The sequence below is a fragment of the Colias eurytheme genome, chromosome 4 (assembly GCF_061535395.1).
Source record: "Colias eurytheme isolate Ceu_HAF_F1 chromosome 4, ilColEury1 Martin Lab GWU primary, whole genome shotgun sequence".
NCBI classification, from domain to species: Eukaryota; Metazoa; Arthropoda; class Insecta; order Lepidoptera; family Pieridae; genus Colias; species Colias eurytheme.
Genome location: NC_142983.1, coordinates 12,014,275 through 12,032,286, shown reverse-complemented (window position 1 = coordinate 12,032,286; position 18,012 = coordinate 12,014,275). Strand labels below are relative to the sequence as shown.

General features: G+C 49.4%; 1 protein-coding gene and 1 pseudogene across 1 annotated transcript; both read left to right on the top strand.

The window, feature by feature from the left end:
* Nucleotides 1-8,756: 8,756 nt before the first annotated feature.
* Nucleotides 8,757-10,467, top strand: LOC149909256 (uncharacterized; annotated as a pseudogene).
* Nucleotides 10,468-15,942: 5,475 nt separating this feature from the next.
* LOC149909255 (uncharacterized) lies at nucleotides 15,943-17,359 on the top strand. Its single transcript, XM_090101479.1, has one exon. The coding sequence runs from the start codon at nucleotides 15,958-15,960 to the stop codon at nucleotides 17,236-17,238; it is 1,281 nt and encodes a 426-aa protein (XP_089957605.1). The 5' UTR covers nucleotides 15,943-15,957; the 3' UTR covers nucleotides 17,239-17,359.
* Nucleotides 17,360-18,012: the final 653 nt, after the last annotated feature.

The following is an 18,012-nucleotide window of genomic DNA, read 5'->3' as shown; positions in this document are numbered from 1 at the left end:
CCTAACCTAACCTAACCTAACCTAACCTAACCTAACCTAACCTAACCTAACCTAACCTAACCTAACCTAACCTAACCTAACCTAACCTAACCTAACCTAACCTACCTAACCTACCTAACCTAACCTAACCTAACCTAACCTAACCTAACCTAACCTAACCTAACCTAACCTAACCTAACCTAACCTAACCTAACCTAACCTAACCTAACCTAACCTAACCTAACCTAACCTAACCTAACCTAACCTAACCTAACCTAACCTAACCTAACCTAACCTAACCTAACCTAACCTAACCTAACCTAACCTAACCTAACCTAACCTAACCTAACCTAACCTACCTAACCTAACCTAACCTAACCTAACCTAACCTAACCTAACCTAACCTAACCTAACCTAACCTAACCTAACCTAACCTAACCTAACCTAACCTAACCTAACCTAACCTAACTAACCTAACCTAACCTAACCTAACCTAACCTAACCTAACCTAACCCTAACCTAACCTAACCTAACCTAACCTAACCTAACCTAACCTAACCTAACCTAACCTAACCTAACCTAACCTAACCTAACCTAACCTAACCTAACCTAACCTAACCTAACCTAACCTAACCTAACCTAACCTAACCTAACCTAACCTAACCTAACCTAACCCTAACCTAACCCAACCCAACCCAACCCAACCTAACCTAACCTAACCTAACCTAACCTAACCCAACCCACCCCAACCCAACCCAACCCAACCCAACCCAACCTAACCTAACCTAACCCAACCTAACCCAACCCAACCCAACCTAACCTAACCTAACCCAACCCAACCCAACCTAACCTAACCTAACCCAACCCAACCCAACCTTTTTTTTTTTTTTTTTTTTTTATAGTGGAGAATGCATTTAGGCATACCCAGAGCGCTCGGGGATAGGGCCCTGGGTTATGTCGGACTCACACCGCAGAATGCGGCGACTACCGACTAAACTCCACTGTGTTCCGTCTCTCCGCTATATTGGCAGGGTCGCGGGTATTTGGTGTAACCGCTTCCGTAACCCCGTCAGCGGCAGCCTATTTTTTATATAGGCCCATCGCGATTAAGACCTGGCTAGTGTTCGCCAGTTCCTCCTTCCTGGGGGGCGGCGTGAACGGAACACGTCTCACGCCGCCTCACCGCACCGGACGATGGATTATGTCCCCGTTCCACCGTCCGGCACCCAACATTAGGGAAGCAAGTCGCGACCGTGTACAGCGGTCGCGACTCGGCGACTGCGCCCAATAAGACGTCGCCGCCGAATAGGATCCGCGTTGGGATCTCCCTCGCGGACCCGCTCTGCTTCCTCCTTCTGCGACATCACATCTTCACAGAATGTGATAGCCGCGCGCCACGATCTGTCGCTGCCAACCATTGCGCGAGCTATGGAAGGCAGGGAGAGATCAGGGCCGACGACTGCGACTAGGTGAGCACGGGGCTCGGACCACGCGGGGCACACGGCGAGAGTGTGGTCTGCCGTGTCCTCCGGACTGTCACACCAATGGCAAGCCATTTGCGGCTCCCGCCTGGCGACTTTGCACAAGTACCACCCGAAACAGCCGTGTCCGGACAGCACCTGTGTCAGGCGGAAGGTAATTGCCCCATGCCGCCTGTCGCACCACTCGCGTAGGACCGGTCGGATAGCTTCGACCGTCCTCGCTCCTGCGCTGGGCCTCTCGAGCCGGCGTTCCCACTCCCTGAACCGCCGCTCGAGAGCATCAGCCCTCCATTGCTGGACTTGCTCCAGATATGGATTAATTCCATGCGATCTGGACGCGGTGACGCGGCGATAAACGTCCGCCAGCATCTCGGCATCCAGGTCCCACGGGGGCGTCCCAGCCATGACACACGCGGCCTCGAAGGACACTGTGCGATATGCCCTCACGACTCTGAGCGCCATGACCCGCTGCGGTCTACGCAAGTATGGTCTGTTACGGACGCTTAAAGAGTCGGCCCAAATGGGCGCACCATAGAGGGCCATGGAGCGAATGACGCCGGTGTATAGACGACGACACGCACCCCCAGCCCCTCTTAGATTCGGGAGCAGGCTTCCAAGTGCCCCGGCCACCCCAACAAGACGGGGGGCGAGGCGACGAAAGTGCTCCACAAATGTCCACCGGCTGTCCAGCACGATGCCCAGGTAGCGCAAAGTGGAACCGACGCCGATGGACGTGCCACCCACCTGGATAGCTGAACCAGCAGCCTGCGCCCTTCGACGGCCGCGAAACAAAATTGCCTCTGACTTGTTCAGAGCGACCTCTAAGCCAAGTTGTCTGATTCGGCGCACAACATCCGCCACACCAGCGGTCGCAATGAGGGCTGCCTCCCTGTACGAGGCCCCGCGTGCAGTTACCAGGGTGTCATCCGCGTAGCAAAGCACGCTGACACCCGGTAGATAAGTGGCACGCAGGACCCAGTCGTAGCCGATGTTCCACAGAAGGGGCCCAAGAACCGAGCCCTGTGGAACACCGCACGTCACTTCCTTTTCTTGCCACCCACGACGCGCGGGGTACGCCACAGCCCTCTCCGATAAGTAGGACTGCAACAAGCGCACCATATACCCGGGCACGTTGTGGTAGCGGAGCGCTTCGATCACGCAACTCCACGGCAGAGTGTTGAATGCGTTGGCGATGTCAAGGGACACCGCCAAAAGAACTCCGCCTTCATTATCTGCATGATCAGCGAGGTTCCGCAATTCAGCAATCGCATCGATAGTGGACCTTCCCCGGCGAAATCCAAATTGGTTCTCGCTTAGGTCCGGCCCCACTCCCTCCAGATGGTCGATGAGGCGAGCTGCGAAGACGCGCTCAAAGAGCTTGCTCACCTCATCGAGCAGCACGATCGGCCTATAAGCCGAGGGCGAGTCGCGCGGGCGTCCCTCCTTCTGCAACAGGACCAAGTTCCCGGTCTTCCACCTACGGGGAAATTGGCCCTGTTGGAGGCATTTTGTGAACAGCTGTTCCACCCTGGGTCCAAGAGATTCTAGCGCCAGCACCCAGGCCCGCCCGGGAACACCGTCAGGGCCGGGGGCGGCATTCTTCGCCTTAAGGCGCTCTACTGCCAGAGCGAGCTCGTTGCGAGTGACTGGAGGGACATTTTCGTTGTTGAGCTCCTCCTGCGCAGTCATCGTGGGTGCCATCGGTGGGGGAGAATGTCTTCCCCGACTTGGAAACAAGGACGTCACCACTTGCTCCAGAAATCGTGGCTCGAGACTTTGAGACAAGGGCGGGGCCCAAGGGCGAAGCTTTTGCCTCACCCTCTTATACGGCCGACCCCAAGGTTCGCGGTTCAAACTCTCGAGCATCTCCTCCCATGCACGGGTCTTAGCGCTGCTGATGGCGTCCTGCAGAGACACAATGCAGTCCCTATAGACGGCGTATAACCGCGCTTCCTCCTCTTCGTCACGCCGCCTACGGCGCCTGTGCCTGCTGTACGCCCGCCTCGCAGCCACGCATGAAGCACGCAGCTGGGCAACATCGGCGGACCACCAATACATTTGGCGCCTACGTGGAACCGACCGCACCCTCCGCATGCTCGCGTCGCACACCTGAGACATGGCTTCGGCAAGCCAAGTGGCCTCCTCCTCTACGTTTTCGCTGCCATTCTGCTGCGACGGGAGCCAAGCCTGCACTAAGGCAGCCTCAATGAGGAGCTCCCTATCGAGGCTACCAAGTGCCCAGCGCGGACGACAATCGCCAGGGGGGAATTGACTGGGAGCCGTCGAGGGCGTGGAGACGCTAAACCGGATATAACGGTGATCCGAGAGCGTCTCCACGTCCAAAAGAACCCTCCAGTCTTGTATACGACGAGCGAGAGGGGGGCTCGCAAACGTGACATCTACAATGGATCCACCCCTCTGCCGAACACACGTTAATTCTGCTCCACGGTTAACAACCGTCAGTCCCGACGCAACTGCCCAGTCAGCGAGTGTCGAGCCACGTATATCACTTGCCACGCAGCCCCAAGACACCGACTTGGCGTTCAGGTCCCCGGCCAGAAGTACAGATTGAGGTTGTGCGAAGTCTAGCAGATCCCTCAGCTCAACCAAGAACTGCTCGAAATCGGCGAGGCAGCGGTTCGGCGAGAAGTACGCCCCCACAACGGTGAAGCCATTGACAACCGCCGAGACGCATCCCCGTCGCCTTATGATTTGCTCAAGCTGTGTGTCGCCTTGAGCAACCAGCGCCACCAAGCCGTCCAGATCGCCCACCCAGTTATCCCGGGGGGGCAGATTGTATGGCTCAGACACTACCGCCACGTCAATCTCCCACTCTGCCAGACTCTGATGTAAAAGGTCCTGGGCCCTGGCACAGTGGTTGATGTTGGCCTGTAGGAAGCGCAGTGGGGCCATTACTGCGTTTCCATGGCTGCCTCCGTTTGCGGTACCTCATCAGGCACCGGAGCAGAGCGTGATGGCGTTGGAGCGCCATCTTGCTTCCGCATTCCACCTCTTTTAGGCTTCGGGGCCTTACAGGCTGCGCTTCCAAGCCGATGCTCTGCCGGTAGCTTTGCCTCCGTGCATAGGGCGCAGCGAGCGGAGGCGGCATCGCATCCACCAGCTTTATGGCCTGTTTCACTGCAGCGGAAGCAAGTGGCACTCCTGTCCGTCGGCGAGGAGCACGTGGCGCTGACATGGCCCACCTCCAGGCAGCGGTAACAGCGCAGGGGCTTCTGCTCGGTGAGAGAGACTTTCGCCGAAGCCCACCCAACCATTACGCGCCCCGCCTGCGCCAGCTTCTTCGCCGCAGTCACCGGGCAACTAACCCAGGCTGATACAGCACCTCGGGGGCCCGTGCGCAGGCCACCACACTTCACATGCTCCGCGGTACACTCTCCTGCACGCGATACCGCAGCCGCAATGTCCTCGACTGTGGCCGAGTCATCCAGGCCAGTGATTCGCAAGTCTGCGCACTTGACCGGCCTGGACACCTTAACGTTATCCTCACCGAGGACCTCCCGCAATTTGGCGGCAAGGGAGTCCGCTTCCTTGGTGCTGGAAGCACCGGGGATCTCTAGTATCCTGGCACCAGTGACAGCGCGCTTAAAACGCATTGCACTGATGCCAATTTCGGCGAGGTCTATTCCACGCCGCGCCTCCGTCAAAACACCGGCGTAGGTTACGCCACGCTCCTTCGCACTCGGCTGCAGGGTAAGGACGACAGCCGAGGAATTCGGAGCGTGGAGCTTTCGCGACTTCTTCTTGCGGGACTTAGCCGCAGGCTTCTTCCCTTTCCTTTTATTTTCCTTTTCCTCGCTTTCCGACCACAGTCCACTCTCCGTCCTTTGACGGCTGCTGCGGGGGGCCAGATGACGTGGCCAGCGTATCTTTTCTGGGGGGCTTTGAACCCGCCGGATCAGGCTGCACGGGGACCCTTTCCTTCCCCTTCGCCAATTTCTTTTTCCTCTTCTTCGAGGTTGCCTCGATCTCCAAAGCTAGGACCGCCGTCTGCTTCGCGGTTTTCTTAATTGCGGGCCCAGACACCGATCTACCCGGTTGCGATGAAGCCGCAACACCTGCATATGTCCTCGCCTTTGATGGAGGGGGCGGTGCGAGGTCATCGGCCATCGCTTGTTCAGCCGCCTTTGCCGCTTTCCTGCTATCTGCCGCCAGCGGAGGTCTTATGCGCTTTTCCGGCAACAGACGCTCCTCTAGAGCCTCAAATCTCGCGTTAATCATTGCTCCGACCTGGCGCAAGATATCCGAATCTTGGGGCTGAGCAGGCAGCGACGAGCCCTGAGAGGCCTTCACCTCTTGGAGTTCCCTTTTCAGGGAGTCGAGCTCCGCCTGTAGGCGGGAATTGGCTGCCTGCAGCAATCTCGTCTCCTCAGAGACAGTGTGTTTCTCTAATAGAGCTACTGACTGCTCAATGTCATCGTGGGCCAATTTCAAGGCCTTTTTGAAAGTGCCCTTGAGATTTGATGACTTGGTCATCACCTTCACGATTGCAGCCAGGTCATCGGCAATGCGGCGACTGAGAGCCTCCGACGTGTTTGTCTTTGCTGGAATGGGAGGGAGAGGAGCGCTAGCTTGCGCCACTTCAATGCGCTCGGCGCACTCAGCAACCTCCTTCTCGGCCTGCGCCTCCAACTCCCTCTTACGCAACCTCGTCATATCGAATGTGGCCTCGCGCCGAGTGGCGCTTGAACCCGATGGGCGGCCCTTCCCTCTTTTTGAGGTGGTCTTAATAAATGGGGATGTAAAAACCCCTGTGCCATCCTCTGTGTCGGAACCAGAACAGCTGGTGTCCAGCGTCCGCTTCCGCCACAGCCTGTCTTTTCCGTCCATTTCTATGATGCTGTTGACAGAGCTGGAGCTTGAACGCAGCACAGCCCTGCCCCGCCTTGTCTCGACACGCGCCGGAGACATACTTCCGTCAGTGTCTTCCAAATCATAGAAGTTTTCAGTGTCCATAATTGTGTGTTTGCTAGGGTCGTCGTTGATCGGTTCGGAGTTAAAGGACATTTTTGTTCCCACGAGTATGGGGGATATAAAACGTCCATCCGGGCGGTGCCCCCTGCACCCGGATAACCCTTTTACACCATGGAGGTCGGGCGGTATCCATGGGTGTACACAGCTAAAAGCTCACGCTCTCCCGAGCCAAACTGTCCAAGAAGGACAGGAAATCCACGCCGCTGGACTACAACGCGGATTTGAGGGTTTTTGATGAGGTGTCCTTCCTCTCAGGCCAGCCGATTAAGGCAAGCCTCCTGGTCCGTCGTAGCTGCTAGACGTGACAACAACACTACGACGGATAACAGGTTGCCCGACGGGAGGCCGAAGCCTCTAACCAGGCGACAGAAAAACCTGCCGCCCAGCCCGCCGCGCCGCGATTGATACAACCGCCATCCATCGCTGCAAAGCAGCCCGTCGTCCAGTAGGACTAAATCGTCCGCAACCACTGGTCGCCATACCTCGCCGCAAAAGCAGCACTGTTCGAAAACAAACCCAGCAATTTCTCTGCAAAACAGAGATTGCAACGAGGACGTGATAGCCCTCGAGTTCCTCCACGCTGATTTTGGTCCGCGCCGGCAAGACCACCGGTACCCCCCATATCTGGGAGGCCTCCCCCTATCCGCCACCTGAGGACGCGCCCGATGGGAGACCAGAAACTCCACACGGGAACCCAACCCAACCTAACCTAACCTAACCCAACCTAACCTAACCTAACCTAACCTAACCTAACCTAACCTAACCTAACCTAACCTAACCTAACCTAACCTAACCTAACCTAACCTAACCTAACCTAACCTAACCTTACCAGTCATTTGCCCGAACGCGGTCCGTTGACAGCGAAATCGCATCTCTCCTAAGTTTATTTTTATAAAAGCGGTATTTTTCCAAGTTACACATTAGTGTCATATACCAATAGATGCGCGCTTAAATAACAAATACGGACGCGAAAACAGTTTTAAAATCGAGTGTGCCTGTGAAAAGTTATTACCAAAAGAAATTTTTACTAAATTAACAAAAGTACGGCGTCGCTGGGAAGTCCCGATTTATATCGGGGACTTCGCGAACCCGAACTACAGTGTTGTGGGTATTAGTGATACGAGTGCCTGTGAAAATTTTGGGATTTTTTGGACCCATACATAAGGTAAAACAAACAATTTTCGGCAAGCCGGGCGGTGGCAATCCCCCTTAACTCAGTGCATGGTGAAAAGATACAAGTGTAAATAGACGCGGCATATTAAAACAAAGCCCGTGGTTTTTGTCCCGGGGAAATCGGTTGAAAATTGGCGAAGATAGACACCAAAGAGTGTTTTAACCTACAAATTGAAACTTTCTTCCGCCAAAACTATACTTTTCCCCTTTCCCCCCACTGTGTTTCCTACTTAAATTAGTGCTGGGATATTCCATACACCTTCCCGCACAAAGATAGTAAATTGTCTTGGCTCCTCATAACGTTTTTTAAGAGAAAAATCTAAGTAGGTCACGAGTCAACAAAAGCGAAAACAGGAAGCGCGTGGTGGCGAATGAATGTTTTCAATTTAATGTAATAGTCTGTATTTGTACATTAGTAAATTATTGTAAGTGTAGCTATATAATAGACCAGCTACATCATTTTTGGTGTAGCTGTTAGACTAAGGTTATTATATTATACTGAGTGCTTAGGGACCATATACCACACAACACAAATATATATATATTTATAATATTATTATTTATAATAATTTTATTTATAATATTATTATCTTTCATTCATTTATTTCTATTCATCATAAACAGGCGACTCCCCTATTGGGAGACCTGATAGTCTTAAGTAAAAATAATAATTATTAATTATTGACTTGAGTGGTTAGTACTGACTAGCTAGCTTTAGTAAGCTAGTGCTAGCTTAGTAGGTCGAACCGTACGATAATAATATCGTATAACTTATAGATTGACTTTTTAAACTGAACTATAGACTATAATACTTATTAGGTATTACTAATATCATATTATTAGTACTTGCTGCTCATTTCCATTTTTATTTTATTTTATTGTAATCACTGACAGGTGCCTCCCCTATTGGGAGACTGATTAAGTATAAGTATTGACTTTTTTATTGACTTGACTTTTTTATTGTTGAGCAATTGTAATTATAACGGACGTATTAATATTAATATTTTATTAATATTTTAAATAGTGATAAGTTGACAATTTTTAACTTTCAGTGACCTATTAATATTTTATATTTTTATTTTATATTATATTTTTATATTATTATGTTATCTTATATTTATATCTGTGATATTTATTTTAATTGTAATTATTGACAGGTATCTCCCCTATTGGGAGACCTAATAGTGTTAAGTTGACCATTTTTAACTATCAGTGACCTATTAATATTTTATATTTTATATTAATATTTTATATCTTATATTTATATCTGTGATATTAATTTTTAATTGTAATTATTGACAGGTATCTCCCCTATTGGGAGACCTAATAGTGTTAAGAATAAGTATTATTATTGACAGGGGTTTTTTTTTTTTTTTTTTTTCTCCCCTAAGTCATCATGATCCACACTCCCCAGAGGCGTGCCAGTGACACGTTCACTATCTCCGAACCAGTGAAGAAGCCTGCAACACCTAAAAGTCGGACTGCAGAAGGGAAAGCCCTTCTGCTGAAAGGGAAAGCCCACCTGCGGGAGTCCCGAAATTTAAAGACTGATATAAAAGACGGGGTAATTACGGCGCTAGAAAGGATGTATGAAATAATAAAAGAGATTGAGTTTGAACTCACCAATGCCAGGGCTGGTAGTGGAGGGCGTAGTGGGGACCCTATACATCCCCCCCCCGCCATCCGATGCTGGTCCCAGCGTAGTTGACGACGCATTGGTGAGAAATCTGGACCTAAGTGAAGGAATGAAAGAAAGTATGAAAGAGATGATGACAAGAATGGAAGATATGAGAGTAAGCATGCGAGAGAATGAAAATAAAATGGACAAATTGAGCTCGCTTTTGGAGGGCAACATGACTGTCGCCAAAACGGCGAGTTATGCGGGCGTTGTCTCGAAGGGAGTCATAGAGAAACTCCCCGAAGCAAGAGCCCTGCATTCGGTCATGGTGTCATCCAAAGACGAACAAGAGACGGGTGATGAGGTGTTAGAAATGATCAGAAAGACTGTGGATGCAAAGGACGGATGGGTGAAAGTAGAGAGGGTAAGAAAGGTGAAGAACAGGAAGGTGGTCGTCGGCTGTGCGAATGAGGAAGAAAGAATCAAGGTGAAGGAAAGGCTGAGAAAGAATGAGGGATTAGTAGTGGAAGATGTAAAAAATAAGAGCCCTCTACTAGTCTTCAGGGATGTAATGAAATGCGAAGTTGACGATTTCGTCACAGCATTCAGTAATCAAAATGCAAGCATCCTTGAGGGCCTGAAGGGGGAAGAGAGAAAGGTAGAAGTAGCGTACGTGATGAAAGCAAGGAACCACCTCCAGAACCACGTAGTGGCCAGGGTGAGTCCACAGGTATGGAAGAGATGCACGAGTGAAGGATACGCCCATATAGGGCTAAGTAGAGTGAAAGTGATGGATCAAAGTCCGTTAGTGCAGTGCTCGCGCTGTCTTGGGTACGGGCATACGAGACGAATGTGTAGGGAAGAGAAGGAACGATGCAGCCACTGCGCTGGTCCTCACATGAAGACCGAGTGCGACAAGTGGCTGCGGGGAGAAGTGCCTCAATGCATCAACTGCATAAAGGCTAAGAAAGGCAGCGCAGAGCACAGCGCCTTTGACAGAGAGTGTACGGAAAGAAAGAGGTGGGATGCTCTGGCCAGATCGGCGGTAGCGTATTGCTAAGGTTGCCCAAGGTGAGTCCTTCCAGTACCGAATGCTGCAGGCCAATCTCCAGCGGAGCCAAATCGCCACACGGGAGCTACTGCTCGAAGCCACCAAGCGTAAGGCATGCGTAGCATTGCTGCAAGAGCCCTACGTTGGTGGGGCGAAAAGTATGAGGACATACAATGGAGTTAGGATCTTCCAGAGCGAAGGGGAAGGGGGTGGAGCAGTAAAGGCGTGTATTGTAGTACTCGACGACACACTGGATGTCGAACTACATACACGCCTTAGCAGTAACAACATCGTTGTGGCCACTCTCAGAACCAAAGCCTGGGAGATGATTGTAGTGTCCTTCTACTTCGAGCCCGATAAACCAGTGGGGCTCTACCTGGACCATCTTAGGCGGATAGGGAGAGAGCTGGGTATCCATAGGATGGTCCTGGGAGGCGATGCGAACGCAAAAAGCCCGTGGTGGGGTGGCGAAGTGGAAGACTCGCGAGGAAGAGATGTGTCTGCTGTACTGGAAGAAATGGGAATGCACATACTCAACACCGGGGACATCCCTACGTTCGATACCATCAGAGGTGGGAAAAGGTACTCTAGCTACGTGGATGTGACAGCGTGCTCCGACGATCTGCTGAACCGAGTGGACAACTGGAGGGTTGAGGAGAGTCTCACGAGCTCGGACCACAACGGCATATCCTTCGGCATCAGACAACATAAATCCACAGGCACGAACATAATACGAACTACACGCATATTTAACACACACAAGGCAAACTGGACTCAGTTTCATGAGAAACTGACCCAGCTGATGTCGGACAGACAATTAACTATACAAGACATAGACACAATACACAGCACACAACAAATAGATGACGCAATAGACAGATACACTGAAGCAATCACACAGACATGCAGAGACACAATGCCGACCAAAAAACACACACAGAAATTCACCTTGTCGTGGTGGAATGATGAGCTCGCGCAGATGAAGAAGCAGGTGGCCACGAGGAGACGCAGGATCCGAAACGCAGCACCTGATCGCAGAGACCGCGTGGTTGGATTGTACCTGGAAGAAAGAGAGATGTATGAAAAGGCAGTGAAAGAAGCGCAAGAGAAGAGTTGGAAGGAGTTTTGCCGGAAACAGGATAGGGAGGGGGTCTGGGAGGGCTGGGAGGTGCTTAATAGAGCCACAGGGAGAGAGGAGGATCTGCCCCTTTCGAGGGGCGGTGAGACCCTCGATGCCCGGAGCTCGGCAGAACTGTTGGCGGAGACCTTCTACCCCGAGGACCAGGAAAGTGGTGAAAGTGAGGGACATCGTCGGGTGCGCGGGTGTGCGGAGTCCTTGGACACCGAACCACCGGCGGGCCCGGATGACCCTCCTTTCATCATGGAGGAGTTGAAGAGAGCCGTAAGGTCCTTCAACCCCAAGAAGGCCCCCGGGGCGGATGGCCTCACGGCCGACATCTGTCAGCACGCTGTGGATTGTAACCCGGGATGGTTCCTTGCCTTGCTCAACAGATGCCTCTCTGCCGCCTACTTCCCCGCACAGTGGAAGTGGGCGACCGTGGTTATACTGCGAAAGCCGGGCAGGGAATCATATCGGGTACCGAAAGCCTATCGACCGATCGGCCTCTTACCTGTTCTCGGCAAAATCTTCGAAAAGATGCTGGTCGGCCGACTCAGGTTTTACCTGTTGCCCAAAATAAGCCCCCACCAGTATGGCTTTATGCCACAGAGGAGCACCGAGGACGCCCTCTATAGACTAGTGAACCACATCAGAAATATGAGGGAGGAGAAGAAGATTTCTGTTGTGGTATCGCTGGACATAGAGGGAGCCTTCGACAGCGCCTGGTGGCCAGCCATAAAGGTGCGGTTGGCTGAAGTTGGGTGCCCGGGGAACGTGAGGCGGGTGATCAGCAGCTACCTGAGTGAAAGGGGAGTGAAAGTTAGATATGCGGGCGTGGAAGTGAGTAGGGGGACCAGCAAGGGGTGCGTGCAGGGATCCATAGGTGGACCAATCCTGTGGAACCTCTTGCTGGACCCTCTGCTATGGATGTTAGAGGAGATGGGAGTATTCTGTCAGGCGTTCGCCGACGACATTGTGTTGGTCTTTGAGGGTGATACGGCCCTTGAAATAGAAGGAAAAGCGAACCGTGTCCTAAACGTAATACACGAATGGGGTAAAGATAACAAATTAAATTTTGCACCACACAAAACTTGTGCCCTCCTTTCGACGAGGAGGTTAAAATATGACGTGCCACGGCTCGCTATGGGGAGTGTGGAAATTAAATATTTTTCACATATTAAGATACTGGGCCTTACAATTGACAGCGGCCTTACTTTCAACGCCCACGTCGGGACGGTATGCCAAAAGGCAATCGCCCGGTATAAACTCTTGGCTAGGGCAGCCAGAGTTGGTTGGGGACTTAGCCCAGATATTATTAGGACTATTTATGTAGCTGTTATCGAACCGACTATTATGTATGCATCGGCAGCGTGGGCACCCACCGTGGAAAAGATGGGGGTCCAAAAAAGGCTGAACACCGTGCAACGGGGTTTTGCCCAAAAAATCTGCAGAGCATATCGGACCGTCTCCCTGAACTCAGCTATGCTGTTGGCTGGGATACTCCCCCTTGACCTCAGAATACTCGAAGTCTCGAGATTATATGGGATCAAGAAGGGGGTGTCGCACCCAGCGTTGGGAGACAGGGAGGTGGAAAGAATGGCTCCGGCGATTGAGGACCCACATCCGGCAGAGCAGGAAGGGCTGGGGTTCGGGCTGGTGGACGAGGACTCGTATTCCGACGTGGCTAATAGCCACGTACATAGGATCTACACGGACGGCAGCAAGATTGAGGGTCGAGTCGGAGCCGCCCTTTCCGTATGGGAGGGGGAGGCCGAGACGAAGGCCGTCAAGCTTGCTTTGCCGCCGTATTGCACCGTCTACCAGGCCGAACTCCTAGCGCTCCAAAGAGCAGTAATTAGAGCCTGCAAGAGTGGAGTGTCGAAGGTCGGCATCTTCAGCGACTCCAGATCGGCCCTCCAGGCAGTCACACTCGGTTCCCCCCACCCCCTTGCTGTGCAAACAAGGGCGGCCCTCCGAAAAGCTGCTTCGCAGAGGCGGAAGGTCGCTCTGTTTTGGATCAAGGCGCACGCAGGGCTAAGGGGGAACGAAAGAGTGGACCAGTTAGCCAAGGAGGCCGCTCTGGGGTCGAAGAAGAAACCCGACTACGATCTGTGTCCTGTTTCATTCGTCAAGCGTATCCTGAGACAGGATACGATCGGGGAATGGGACAGGAGATATGATGTGGGGGAGACGGCTGGAGGCACGAAGCTCTTTTTCCCAAGCGCTGCTGCTGCATACAAAATAGTACGGAAAATAGACATCACACACCACACCACACAAGCACTGACTGGACACGGTGGATTCGCCTTCTACTTGAACAGATTCAAGCTGAAGGAGAATCCATCGTGCCTGTGTCAGCCCGGAGTCGACGAGACGGTTTCTCACCTGTTGCTCGAGTGTCCGATTTTTGCAAGAGATAGATATGTTATTGAGCAAAAATTGGGCATCGCGATGACGGGTGAGAATCTGCCCGCGGCCCTGGGGGACAAAATGAGGAATGAATTCCTGGAATATTGTAAGTACATTGTTGGGGTGGTAAACAAAAGAAACTGTGATAAGCTGTGATGTTAGGGTTAAGTTTTATTGTTGTGCCGTGTTAATTTGTATATTTATTTGTATTGGTTTTATTTTTATTGTAATGTTTAAATTGTTAATTTTAAAGTGACTTTTAATTATTGTATTTTATTATTATTTTGAAAATTTTATTGTATATTGTAAATTCGTATTTTAAAATTTTATTGTATTTTAATATTATGTGCCCATATTGTAAATAAAGAAAATTGTGTTTATTATTGATTAAAGAAAATAAATGTCTCTAGACTATACTCTAGAGAAAAAGCAGACAACACCCTGCGATGGCGGGTGCTTTTAACAAAAAAAAAAAAAAAATGCGCGCTTGGACAACAGATACGGACGCGAAAACCGTTTTAAAATCGAGTGAGCCTGTGAAAAGTTATAACCAAAAGAAATTTTTACTAAATTAACAAAAGTACGGCGTCGCTGGGAAGTCCCGATTTATATCGGGGACTTCGCGAACCGGAACTGCAGTGTTGTGGGTATTAGTGATAAGAGTGCCTGTGAAAATTTTGGGATTTCTAGGACCCGTAAATCAGGTAAAACAAACAATTTTTGGCAAGCCGGGCGGTGGCAATCCCCCTTAACTCAGTGCATGGTGAAAAGATACAAGTGTAAATAGACGCGGCATATTAAAACAAAGCCCGTGGTTTTTGTCCCGGGGAAATCGGTTGAAAATTGGCGAAGATAGACACCAAAGAGTGTTTTAACCTTAAAGTAGGAACTTTCTTCCGCCAAAACTATACTTTTCTCCTTTCCCCCCACCGTGTTTCCTACTTAAATTAGTGCTGGGATATTCCATACACCTTCCCGCACAAAGATAATAAATTATCTTAACTCCTCATAACGTTTTTTAAGAGAAAAATCTAAGTAGGTCACGAGTCAACAAAAACGAAAACAAGAAACACGTGGTGGCAAATGAATGTTTTCTTTTTAATGTAATAGTCTGTATTTGTACATTAGTAAATTATAGTAAGTGTAGCTATATAATAGACCAGCTACATCATTTTTGGTGTAGCTGTTAGACTAAGGTTATTATATACTGAGTGCTTAGGGACCATATACCACACAACACAAATATATATATATTTATAATATTATTATTTATAATAATTTTATTTATAATATTATTATCTTTCATTCATTTATTTCTATTCATCATAAACAGGCGACTCCCCTATTGGGAGACCTGATAGTCTTAAGTAAAAATAATAATTATTAATTATTGACTTGAGTGGTTAGTACTGACTAGCTAGCTTTAGTAAGCTAGTGCTAGCTTAGTAGGTCGAACCGTACGATAATAATATCGTATAACTTATAGATTGACTTTTTAAACTGAACTATTATAGACTATAATACTTATTAGGTATTACTAATATCATATTAGTATTTGCTGCTCATTTCCATTTTTATTTTATTTTATTGTAATCACTGACAGGTGCCTCCCCTATTGGGAGACTGATTAAGTATAAGTATTGACTCATTTATTGACTTGATTTTTTTTTTTTTTTTTTTATTGTTGACCAATTGTAATTATTACGGACGTATTAATATTAATATTTTATTAATATTTTAAATAGTGCTAAGTTGACAATTTTTAACTATCAGTGACCTATTAATATTTTATATTTTTATTTTATATTATATTTTTATATTATTATTTTATATCTTATTTATATCTGTGATATTTATTTTAATTGTAATTATTGACAGGTATCTCCCCTATTGGGAGACCTAATAGTGTTAAGTTGACCATTCTTAACTATCAGTGACCTATTAATATTTTATATTATATTTATTATTTTTATATTAATATTTTATACCTTATATTTATATCTGTGATATTAATTTTTAATTGTAATTATTGACAGGTATCTCCCCTATTGGGAGACCTAATAGTGTTAAGAATAATTATTATTGACAGGGGTTTTTTTTTTTTTTTTTTTTTTTTTTTCTCCCCTAAGTCATCATGATCCACACTCCCCAGAGGCGTGCCAGTGACACGTTCACTATCTCCGAACCAGTGAAGAAGCCTGCAACACCTAAAAGTCGGACTGCAGAAGGGAAAGCCCTTCTGCTTAAAGGGAAAGCCCACCTGCGGGAGTCCCGAAATTTAAAGACTGATATAAAAGACGGGGTAATTACGGCGCTAGAAAGGATGTATGAAATAATAAAAGAGATTGAATTTGAACTCACCAATGCCAGGGCTGGTAGTGGAGGGCGTAGTGGGGACCCTATACATCCCCCCCCGCCATCCGATGCTGGTCCCAGCGTAGTTGACGACGCATTGGTGAGAAATCTGGACCTAAGTGAAGGAATGAAAGAAAGTATGAAAGAGATGATGACAAGAATGGAAGATATGAGAGTAAGCATGCGGGAGAATGAAAATAAAATGGACAAATTGAGCTCGCTTTTGGAGGGCAACATGACTGTCGCCAAAACGGCGAGTTATGCGGGCGTTGTCTCGAAGGGAGTCATAGAGAAACTCCCCGAAGCAAGAGCCCTGCATTCGGTCATGGTGTCATCCAAAGACGAACAAGAGACGGGTGATGAGGTGTTAGAAATGATCAGAAAGACTGTGGATGCAAAGGACGGATGGGTGAAAGTAGAGAGGGTAAGAAAGGTGAAGAACAGGAAGGTGGTCGTCGGCTGTGCGAATGAGGAAGAAAGAATCAAGGTGAAGGAAAGGCTGAGAAAGAATGAGGGATTAGTAGTGGAAGATGTAAAAAATAAGAGCCCTCTACTAGTCTTCAGGGATGTAATGAAATGCGAAGTTGACGATTTCGTCACAGCATTCAGTAATCAAAATGCAAGCATCCTTGAGGGCCTGAAGGGGGAAGAGAGAAAGGTAGAAGTAGCGTACGTGATGAAAGCAAGGAACCACCTCCAGAACCACGTAGTGGCCAGGGTGAGTCCACAGGTATGGAAGAGATGCACGAGTGAAGGATACGCCCATATAGGGCTAAGTAGAGTGAAAGTGATGGATCAAAGTCCGTTAGTGCAGTGCTCGCGCTGTCTTGGGTACGGGCATACGAGACGAATGTGTAGGGAGGAGAAGGAACGATGCAGCCACTGCGCCGGTCCTCACATGAAGACCGAGTGCGACAAGTGGCTGCGGGGAGAAGTGCCTCAATGCATCAACTGCATAAAGGCTAAGAAAGGCAGCGCAGAGCACAGCGCCTTTGACAGAGAGTGTACGGAAAGAAAGAGGTGGGATGCTCTGGCCAGATCGGCGGTAGCGTATTGCTAAGGTTGCCCAAGGTGAGTCCTTCCAGTACCGAATGCTGCAGGCCAATCTCCAGCGGAGCCAAATCGCCACACGGGAGCTACTGCTCGAAGCCACCAAGCGTAAGGCATGCGTAGCATTGCTGCAAGAGCCCAACGTTGGTGGGGCGAAAAGTATGAGGACATACAATGGAGTGAGGATCTTCCAGAGCGAAGGGGAAGGGGGTGGAGCAGTAAAGGCGTGTATTGTAGTACTCGACGACACACTGGATGTCGAACTACATACACGCCTTAGCAGTAACAACATCGTTGTGGCCACTCTCAGAACCAAAGCCTGGGAGATGATTGTAGTGTCCTTCTACTTCGAGCCCGATAAACCAGTGGGGCTCTACCTGGACCATCTTAGGCGGATAGGGAGTGAGCTGGGTATCCATAGGATGGTCCTGGGAGGCGATGCGAACGCAAAAAGCCCGTGGTGGGGTGGCGAAATGGAAGACTCGCGAGGAAGAGATGTGTCTGCTGTACTGGAAGAAATGGGAATGCACATACTCAACACCGGGGACATCCCTACGTTCGATACCATTAGAGGTGGGAAAAGGTACTCTAGCTACGTGGATGTGACAGCGTGCTCCGACGATCTGCTGAACCGAGTGGACAACTGGAGGGTTGAGGAGAGTCTCACGAGCTCGGACCACAACGGCATATCCTTCGGCATCAGACAACATAAATCCACAGGCACGAACATAATACGAACTACACGCATATTTAACACACACAAGGCAAACTGGACTCAGTTTCA